At 42.8% G+C, this 10,665-nt stretch overlaps 2 protein-coding genes across 2 annotated transcripts; both read left to right on the forward strand.

The window, feature by feature from the left end:
- The first annotated feature begins 279 nt into the window (after positions 1-279).
- On the forward strand, positions 280-2,852 carry hoxd10a (homeobox D10a). Its single transcript, XM_083996288.1, has 2 exons — positions 280-1,291; positions 2,119-2,852. The coding sequence occupies exons 1-2, from the start codon at positions 523-525 to the stop codon at positions 2,385-2,387; spliced, it is 1,038 nt and encodes a 345-aa protein (XP_083852414.1). The 5' UTR covers positions 280-522; the 3' UTR covers positions 2,388-2,852.
- Positions 2,853-4,560: 1,708 nt separating this feature from the next.
- hoxd9a (homeobox D9a) lies at positions 4,561-6,293 on the forward strand. Its single transcript, XM_083997407.1, has 2 exons — positions 4,561-5,302; positions 5,840-6,293. The coding sequence occupies exons 1-2, from the start codon at positions 4,657-4,659 to the stop codon at positions 6,082-6,084; spliced, it is 891 nt and encodes a 296-aa protein (XP_083853533.1). The 5' UTR covers positions 4,561-4,656; the 3' UTR covers positions 6,085-6,293.
- Positions 6,294-10,665: the final 4,372 nt, after the last annotated feature.

A 10,665-nucleotide genomic window follows, 5' to 3' on the forward strand; every position in this document is an offset into this window, starting at 1 on the left:
CATTCTGTGAAATAGTCTGCAGTTGTCGCCTATGCGCCATGTAGGCAGCATTTTACGCACACACGCATACCCACACACACACACACACACACTCATGCATATTTCCAGTCGCGCACAAAGAGACAAATATCCACCGTGCGTTTTACACATAAAATAACACACCAGACACTGAATCATTGCGCACGTGAACTCCAAATCAATGCGCACTGTCTCTTTTTGTCTTTTTTTTTTAAACGCTCCAGTTTGACTGAGAACGGTGAAGTCCCTTGTTTTGTCTTGTGTGAAGAGTCTGTAAACCAATTTCAAGTCCGTGTTGTAGGTGTCGCTGTTGACCACGTCTGCATCCGCAGTGCGAGCGCGTGCGGGGGGAAGAGGAGGCTGCGTCTCAAGGCCATTTTCAAATCTCATTGGTGGGCTTGTCATGTGGTCGGGAGGCATCCTGACTTACACGGAGATTGTTTTTCCTAGATATGTCAGCTTACAAAGGACATCTCTCTCCTCTAAAGAACTTAACCCCCAAAAATGTCCTTCCCCAGTAGCTCTCCTCACGCGGCCAACACGTTTCTAGTGGACTCTTTAATTGGTGCGTGCAGGACGGACAGCTTTTACTCCAACAGCAACATGTACGTACCGTCCGGCTCAGAAATGGGAACTTACGGAATGCAAACCTGTGGACTGTTGCCGTCTTTCGGCAAAAGAGGGGAGGTCAACCACCAAAATATGGGCATGAATGTCCACTCGTACATACCTCAAATAGATAACTGGACTGATCCGAACAGACCCTGCAGAATAGAGCCGTCCACTCAGATGACACACTGTTCATTTTCACAGAGCATAAAGGAGGAGAGTAACTGCTGCATGTACTCCGATAAGAGAGTGCAGAAAGTCAGCCTGACAGAAGTCCCCGCATATTCTAATGTTGTTCCCGAGTCCTGTCCGGTCGATGGACCCGAGATCCCGGTACCGGGCTATTTCAGACTGAGCCAAACTTATGCGAACGGGAAGCATCAGGAAAACTACTGCCATGAGCCGCCGAGTCCAAACCCAACGTTGATGCAGCTCAGCCGGCTCAACCCGAAGCCGCAGTCCACCTCCTCGTCCTCCTCTAATTTCGCAGAGGTGGAAAAGAAACGTGAGGACGTCCAGCAAGACCCCGAGACCTCCAGGACTCCGGTCCCCCCGGCTGAAAGTCCGGAACCCCCTCCTCCTAAGTCCAGCTCGGAGGACAAGAACTGCTCCATGGAAGAAGGCTCTGTGTCCAGTCCCGAGCTGCAACAGAAGGAAGGGAAAGGTGGGTTGGCTACAATGAAAGCTTTTATCTCGTGGCGCTGTGCTGAGAAGGCTCCAGCATCATAAAACCAAGTATAAAACACAAACAACCCTAAAGTCGTAATGTTTAATGAGAGTCTTTCTCAGGTTGCAGTGATAGGCAGCACTGAATGGTTTTACCATGCAGCATGCAGACTGTGTGTCCCCTGCTCCTGATATTTAAATCCAAATAATGCCTTTTTTTTTATATAGAGCTGGATATATTTCACAGTCTGTTACTTTATACTTAAACATGATGCACATTACGTGTTCCATTAACTAAAAAAACAGCCATACTGTAAATAACTGATCATTCCACCTTATATTTGTATAAATTGAAAATCCAGTGACTCAGTGATGAATAGAAATAGGTGCATTTGAAGTATTTCAATCTGATAGCAAAATCACTATTTGAAATGCATCACTGTATCAGTTCAGTCTGTGTAAAATAAAAATACATTAATGACACGTTGATGCATTTTATATATAATGAAGTGAAAGGATTTTTCTCCATTATGTTTCAATTTGTGTGAAGGTGCATTCACGGACATGAGAGTGCGCTTTGATCAGCTGGGGTTTGGTTTTAATTCTCTCATCAGTGGTGTTGTATAGGTGACTAATAAGATCCACCCTGGTTATTATTTATTCTGAGGGAAGCCTTTTATATTATTGTCTTATTTCCCAGAGGTGAGATGTGAAGCAGCAGGTGAGACTTGAAAAAGCCTGAGGCGCTATAGGATGAAATAATAAGCTGTGATGATGATGATGATGATGATGATGATGATGTGTCTGATGGTGACTGTTTCCCAGACTGCAGCCCCCCGACGAGCAACTGGTTGACGGCGAAGAGTGGCAGGAAGAAGAGATGCCCCTACACAAAGCACCAGACCTTGGAGTTGGAGAAGGAGTTTCTGTTCAATATGTATCTGACCCGAGAGCGCCGCCTAGAGATCAGCAGGGGCGTCAACCTGACCGACAGGCAGGTCAAGATCTGGTTTCAGAACCGCAGGATGAAACTGAAGAAAATGAACAGGGAAAACCGCATCCGAGAACTGACCTCAAACCTCACCTTCTCCTGAGCGCGCATGTGTATCAGTGGTTAGCTCCTCTTTTTATTTTTTTTATTTTTATTATGTCTCTCATATTCAGTTTGATGCTTTGGTGGCATTGGACGTTTATCTTCAATTTCAACGAAACTGTGACTATATATATGTATAGGCTATATAAATACATGCCATTTTTAGTACTTTGTCTGGCGTCGTGTGTTTGTGTTATTTTATCACAGGGTAACACTTTATTTTGTGTTGTTGGTCTTAAATTATTGGAGTTAGATCTCTTCCCTCTGCCATGTAAGACAAAGATGTTCTATTGTGTCGGGGACGGTGAGCTTGTGTGTGGAAAGATGTTACTTTATTTCAATCATGAAAGCACATTTATTGTCCTGTAGTGCAACCTTTGTTTTACAGTAACGTGCAAACCATTTGCTCAATAGTGAAATGTTTCTATGGCCCATTAAAGTGGCGGAAAACAATGTTTATCTGTGAATTTACTGCATGTTTGTGGCATGTAACTTGCAATAAATAGATTGTCAAATAAGCTTGTTTTTTCTCTTTGTCTGTGCTGCTCAAGTCTCAGTGATCGGCGGTCGTATTTGCCCTTTAATGCAGGGACTATTTTGTTTAAAACACCCGAGGCGGAGGTGCAAGGAAAAACCAAAAACTACACTGTTATTCATGAGGATTTTGCAATTTAGTAAAATAAAATACATGCTTCTACTGTGCTGTGCCTCAAGTTTCACTGAATGTTTACACTTGTGTTTAGCTGCATGTGACAATGAGGCTGTAAAGCTTAATAAGAATAATAATTAGCTTGCGGGCTGTCACCAGGCTCAACACAAGCGGGTTTAAAACAATGAGTCTGTCTTCATGGAAGTGCAATATCTTTGGACGCTTGTGATGACAAACTGAAAACTACGCCCTCATCTTTGTCGCGTGAAGTGCAAGAAAAAATAAAAAATAAAAATGCAAAATAGTCTGAGACCGCAAGAATGCTGCAGCCTTTTATGCCGCAGAAGAAGGGGGACGCAAAACAACAACACACACATACACACACACACAAAAAAAAATAGCAAAAAGAGGCGGGGGTCGACTAATCAAATAAACATGGTGTTGATTTTATTTCTAGGCCTGTTTGTGACTGAACTAATAATCAGCCGGGCTAAGTTATGGTCAAGCACAAATCCACAGGCAAAGAATCAAGCTCTTCCTCCATGTACGAGCACCGCAGGCCTGAGTCAGTGTGTTTGAGTGTGTGTGTGAGTGGCCACGTTGCATTTTCTTCTCATTCTGCTCAATAACATCATATTTCATCAATAATCCCTGATAAAGCAACGTGGAGCTAAACCTGGCTTTATTTATCTGGACACGTGCCTTAATGTTCTGGACTGAAGTTACAAGTCCATGCAAAACACTAATAATAATTTCACAATAAAAGCATAAAGAAAAGGCATATTACTTTTAAATTCCACCTTTCACTCACAGATGGACTTTTGCTTCCCCTTGTCCCCTTCTTTTTTTTATTGACGGCGTGTATAATCACACGCACCTCATAAAACATTTATTGATACATAAAGATATTATTGCTCTCCTTTGAATGAATACAATAATTTCACAACTGCCCTTTTCCTGCTTAACTTTAAAAAATTCAACTCAAGCCAAAAAATGTTTCCTCGCAGAATATTAACAATGGATTTCACCGCATTGTGAACGGAAAAATGGCGTCTGTTATTTTACAGCGTGTTATTACATCTATTTTACGAGGACTCCGTTAAGTCTATAAAGCATTTTACTGGCATTCAGGGTATCAGGACGTTATTATAAGAGTTTTTCTCTCAAACATTAAGATGCAGGGATTCCGCCTTGGTGAACACTGTGTGAATGTGAATATAAACTTGTGAATGTGTGTGTGTGAGTGGGGGGGAACATGTCTTATTCCTTTTTTTGTATTGTTGCAACATCCTGCAGCCTCAAGCTCATGAGAAACAGAAAGAAAAAAAAGAGGGGGGGTTAAGAAGCCATTTGCAATTATTTGAAGGATTGTTTTCTCCCTCTAGTCACATCTGACGGGGCTTTTTATTATTTGTGAAATGAAAAGCTAAATTAAACCTGACGAGAAAAAAAGAGAGAGCAAGGGCAGGATTGATTTACTCGCTGTATTGGTAAATATGACCACGTGATCCATGTAACCAATCCCTGTAGATGCAGGCCAGCAAAAATACTATGATTGTTCATAGAGAGAAGCTTCCCGTAACAGTGCAACCCTTATTATAAGAGTAGGAAGAGATCAAAAATGTCTTCCAGTGGCACTCTCAGTAACTGCTATGTGGACGCTATCATGGGCCAGGAGCCGGAGGATGTGTACGGTGCTCGCTTTATTCAGGCTCCACACACGGTGACCCCGAGGCCGTCAGGTGCCGGGGACAACGCAGACTTCTCCTCTTGCAATTTTGCACCAAAGTCCGCCGTTTTCTCGTCGTCGTGGTCCTCGGTTCACCCGCAGGGGATTTATCATCCGTACATGCACCACCACCACCACCACCACTCCCACCACCACCAGTCCCATCTGCCCGCCTCGGACGGGAGATATGTCGGCGTCCGCTCCTGGATGGACCCCATCTCCAATCACCACGTTTCGTTCACGGGATTTCACTCCGGCTCCGGTCGACCGTACGGGACCGGGACCGGGACCGGGACCACCAACAACACCAACACCTCCTCCTCCACTTCCTCCACCACCAAAAACGAGGTGTTGCCGCCGAGTAAAGCCGCGATCGAGTGCAGCGACGCGGCGGAGACGGAGGCTCGGCCGCTCGGCGCCGGAGAGTTCGCGTGTGGAGCCTCGGAGTGTCCGGAGAAGGCGAGCAGGGAGCACAGTGGAAGTGAGCTTTCGAGCCACAGCGAGCCCAAAGAGGAGAAACAACAACAACTTGACCCAAGTAAGTGAACGAAATAGCCGCTGCTGATTTACAGCCCCACGAACTGTATGAGCTGGGTGTGTAAAACTGGAGGTTTTACTAACCTATAAAAGTGTCTCGTAGCATACCGCGGCTCGGGAAGGGGAAAAACCCGCCCTACACGGGTTATTACAGGGGGATCCTCAGCTATTTCATGTCACAGGACACCTAAACTACACTCACGGTGCTGCTTTTCGATCACATTTTTTGACCTGATGTCTAGATTTAGGCCTCGTTGTGTCTCCTCTCCTGCTCGGTGGAAACCGTGAAATCGAAGCAGTCAATCTTTGCGCACTGTCAATCAAAAACTTAAACCTCATTATTCCCCATGTTCACTGTAGTGTCCTCCCCCCTCCTCCTCTTCCTCTAACTCCCCACTGAACCCCACTTTTTTGAGGGGGAAAGCTGTTTACATTAAAGTTGAATTTGAGCAACATCCTCATCACATGTGTCTCTCCATGCAGCTCAACATGTGTCTTGTCTTTTCCCCTCCCTGATTATATTTATTCTCCTTCTTAGGCAACCCTGCAGCGAACTGGATCCACGCACGCTCCACGAGAAAGAAGCGATGTCCCTACACTAAATATCAGACTCTAGAGCTGGAGAAGGAGTTCCTCTACAACATGTATTTGACCAGAGACCGGCGCTACGAGGTGGCCCGCATACTCACTTTAACCGAGAGACAAGTGAAGATCTGGTTCCAGAACAGGAGGATGAAAATGAAGAAGATGAACAGAGAGAGGAGCAGCAAAGACCAGCTATGAGTCCAACAACTGCTTCTGCTTGGTCGTGCTGCCACTCCACACCTTCTGGTCTTTGTACCAAACAAGCCATCTGGACAATTACAACCTGGGTATCCATTTATTTTATTTTTGAATTTTTATTTTGTTTTATTTTTTTCAAGAAATCCTGAGTAGTAAATATTGAGCGTCAGTGCCGTAAAGTATTGACCAAAAAAAAAAAGAAAAAGAAACCGCATCAGGCGTGCAGGAATATGCTTTGGTAAAACGGGATTCGTCAGACTGAGATTTCTCTTTGTTACACTTTCACACAATCACAAACTGAGCTTGTTCACCCACTTTTCTCCTCCACCTCCTCCTCCACACTAGCAAACCTGCCTAGGGTGTGTGTGAGAGAGAGAGAGAGAGTGTGTGTGTGTGTGTGTGTGTGTGTGTGTTGCTTTTTCTAGTTGTTTAGAACCCAGAGTTGTATGTAAAACATTTTCCCAACGCAGCTGCCTTCAGTAAAAACCGTGCAGACTGTAACTTGCTGTAATACTTGACAATGCAGGTGTATAGTTAATATTGATAACGCCCGTGTTGCCTTCTCCCCACAAAAAAAAGAAAGGAAAAAAAAACAATCTCAATTTAAAAACATCAATAAATACATGGACATTTCCTCCTGTAGCTCCCACGTGACCACACTGTGTGCACGCTGCTGCTGCTGATGTTGTATTTGATTTTCTTTAAATCTAAAAGATGATTCCCTAAGGCCTTGTTTTGCACTGAGAGTCCTGCACACAACACACACATATTTCCAACCAATCTAGCTTCCTTATCTCCAGCTTCGAGGTCACTTGCTGTATGTTTAAATTTCACTTTTATTTTAAAAAGAAAGAAAACGAAAAATTGGATTTGAATGGTAGTAGCGAGTAATAAAGTGTTTACGACTGGGAGAGGTGTTGGCGGTGGATTTCCAATTTATTGTCCAACTTGTACGAATAATTGCTTTAAAGCAGGAAGAAGCGCGGTCCAATAAAGCTATAGAAATGGCTAGACGTCTGGCCTAAATGAGTTTATGAGCCTGGCCAGTAATTACGCTTTCTCTTTGAACCCCCCTCCTACTCCTCCAACTCCTTTTTTTTCTTGGGCGTTTGCGTCTGTTGCTGACAAACAGTATGTAGACACTTTTCCACAGGGGTGTCTGGTCGATGAATTGTTTGAGAGGAAATCACCCCCACACACCATCACCCTAATGGTCACGTTTATTCATCAACTCCACTTCCCACCGATGGGGAGAAAAAAAAACTTCACTTTGACTTGTAGCTGCAGTCTGGTCAATTTCTCTTATTATCAAACTACTAGGACAGGGTGTGTTTCACTTATTACCTCGAACCTGTAGTGAAGTTGACTTTGAAATGTATTGTTTTTTTTTTTTAGATCTTAAACTTGTGCAAAAAAAAAATTATAGTGCAAAAAGTAAACCTATTGATTAATGTAAAGGAAGCTCTAGGTGTAAACAGCAGCCTGCAGTCTGTTCATCCTGCATTAGAGAGGGAAGGAGAGCGCTAGAGGGCGATATTGTTCTTTTAGTCTCAGTCACAGCAGCTTATTCACAGCTGGAACATGCACACAACATAACGTGGACCATACCAAGCTCTGGTCTCTATATTCATGGATTTATTGTTCTAGATGAAAGGGGAAAAATGTCAGTTTATATGTGAATAACTCCTTTAAAATCGGAGCCTTTTTTTTGCTTTTATCATTCTCTAAAAACTCAAGTAAATAGCTATGGAAGTTAAGTTTAAAGCCAGAATGATAGGACGAATTCCCAATATGAAATGAAAGCTGCTGTTATTAAACTACATGTTGAAAACCTGAAAATCTTAAATCGTGTATTATTATTTTTTTTAAAGCCCCTTACAGTTGTTGGTGTAACCTACATGTTTTTAAAAATCTAAAATGTGTAATAATTTCCAGCCTCTCATTTTGAATTATGTAGAAAAGGCAGTCTCAGTCTGTCACTATTTTAAAAAAAATCTAAAAATCAACTCATCTCCTTTAAACTTTCCTTTCAAAGGCCACATCCTCCTCTGCCTTTCATCAAGCAGATGGAACATGTGTGGACGTCAGTGCGCAGTGAACCAGGCCTCTGTCGTCCGCGGGCTTTGCCTTTAGGACCGTTTTTGTACAAATTCAAGAGTTGTTGCAACATTGGGTCTTTCTGTTGAAATCACTGACACAAACAAAGCAGAGTCGTGGTGCTGCACACATGCAGGCGCTGCTGCTATATTGGGCCTGGGAAGGAAATAACCTATAGACTCTGCTATCTTATTTTTCCTGTTTCCAAATGGTACAGCGCGCTGCATGTGACCGTTACGCACTGTACAGGATCATCTCTGTACTATTATAACATGTCAGTTCTAAAGCTTTAATCAGATTAAATCAAAAGTAACTTTCTCTGACTCCTTTGAGTAACTAAGGCCTTTACTGATGTTCATTGATCTGCTGATTATTGGCTGCTCGTGCGTTTGAGAGACATTTACTGTCGCTTGCAGCTGGGCGCATGACTTTCCCCTTCGTGTGTTTCAACCCAGTGCAGCAGCAGCAGAATTAGAGAGACCCCCTCCCTCCCATCCTTTAGTCAGTTAATACTACTCATATATATTGAGCATTACTTCAGTCATCGCCATTGAAAGCGATGATTGCCACGAGGCTTCCAGTTGGACGCAAAAAAAAAAAAATACTGAAGCAATTTTAGAGAAAATGTGGAATTGATCCCGACGCACTTTGCTCCACATTGGCCTGTAATCCACTGGTGCTTATGAGGTGACTGCCATTGGTGAAAACTTGACCCCAGTGTGCTCTACTTCTTTATTTGGGACATACATTACTGGGGTTGCACGCTGTCTACACGCGCGTAATAACTGGTTAAAGCATATTCTTTGATGATGAGAGACGCACAATGGACACACATATACAGTATATATATGGGAATGAGAGAGAGGGGGGGATCTGTCACTATATCCCCCCCTTAGTGCAGCCATCCTCGGTCATGTGCCTCTTTCCTTCCAGGCCAGGCAGGGAGTGAGGTCAGCTCGCCTGCTTCAGTCCGGCTGTAGATGCTTTATTGCCTCGGATCACTCGGCCTGTCCGGTGATATTTCTGTCAGTGTGGCTGAGATATAATGGCTGTGAAACTGAGCTGCAGCGTTACTGATTGGGAACACAATCCCAATCTCTCTCACTAATGTTGGAGGCTTTTCTGGAGCAGCGTTAAACAGTATGCTGTATTAAATAGAACACGGAGAGGAAATGTGTGTATTGCGTGTGTGAGAGAGAGAGAGAGAGAGAGAGAGAGAGAGAGAGAGACAATATGTCGATATGAGCACGAGGGAACAGTTTCTTAGGTATATTCATAAAGCCATAGTGTGTGTGTGTGCGTGTGTGTGAATAAAATGCATATTTATAGTTTTTAATATTTAGTTGGGTTAAATATTGTTTCAGTCTGTCAACCTATGTAGTTGCTTAGCATGTTTTTTCTTTGGTTGTTTTTTCCCCCTATTGTTTGTATTAAAAACATATTTATAAGAATTCCGCCTTGTTTTTTTTTTATCAGATAAACCAAATGCTGCTGTAATTCATCAGTGTATTCAAGTGGGTCTAGTATTATAGTCTTGTATTAGTTGTGAGAAAACACTGTATGATCAGATCTATTATGAAAACTTAAAAATCCAACAGACCCGTTGTCATGTCATTAATCCAACTCATCATCAGTTTATTGTAAAATGATTAAATAAGATGATCAGTTAAGTTTTGATCTGAATTTTAACCTACAACCAAACCAACACTGACTCTGGATCATTTCAGGTTAGTGACGCAGTTTGACGTACGGCACGTTCAAATGCAGCAGCCGCACCAGCACTGAGTCTCTACGGGCAAATGATTTGAGATGGATGTGACACACAAGCGTTGGAACGTGAACGCAACATAGAGGCCCGTGTGTATATGAAATATGTGTAATCATAAAGGAGCTGCACAGCCTCCAGTCAGAGGATGTGCAGCTCAGGAACATTTAATACAGTCACGATGACTGAAGTGTGAAGCTGCGGTGTAAACAGAACATCTGATCTGATCTTATCTCTCCTCTGTTTCTATTCCGACTCTATTCCAAATATAGTCTCCGTAGTAGCCAATCCAAATCCAAAAGGGGGTTCGAAAAAAGAAAGAAAGAAAAAAACGCATGAGGGTTAACTACCAGCAATCAGGCCACACTGAAAATACAATTAGAGCTTTGTGATGAAAGGAAACCATAACATTTGAACCTAAGTAGATTATGTCACATTACCATAACCCACAGGCTACTTCCCTGTCAGCCACCTCCCCTTTTATGCACATGTCAACTTTTTCATCTCCTTTAAATTCACTTTTTAAAACCAAAAATAATAACAATAATACAAAAAAGCAATTTAATGATATTTTATTGGCATCCCCGTCTAAAAACAAGCCTATACACGCAACAGAAATAGTATGAGAGAAAGCTGATGTGGTTTATATTCTCAAACTGGACATCATCTTAGTTTTGCAGTGTTGCAGCAGCCCACAACAACCACCTCTGTCTGGGATT

Source organism: Trachurus trachurus, assembly GCF_905171665.1.
Source record: "Trachurus trachurus genome assembly, chromosome: 21".
Classification (NCBI taxonomy): domain Eukaryota; kingdom Metazoa; phylum Chordata; class Actinopteri; order Carangiformes; family Carangidae; genus Trachurus; species Trachurus trachurus.

Excerpts from the sequence above, each read along its gene's own strand:
- hoxd10a (XM_083996288.1), top strand. The coding sequence starts at position 523 with ATGTCCTTCCCCAGTAGCTCTCCTCACGCGGCCAACACGTTTCTAGTG. Across the intron at positions 1,292-2,118 it reads GCAACAGAAGGAAGGGAAAG|ACTGCAGCCCCCCGACGAGC; the intron begins GTGGGTTGGCTA and ends ACTGTTTCCCAG.
- hoxd9a (XM_083997407.1), top strand. The coding sequence starts at position 4,657 with ATGTCTTCCAGTGGCACTCTCAGTAACTGCTATGTGGACGCTATCATG. Across the intron at positions 5,303-5,839 it reads ACAACAACAACTTGACCCAA|GCAACCCTGCAGCGAACTGG; the intron begins GTAAGTGAACGA and ends TCTCCTTCTTAG.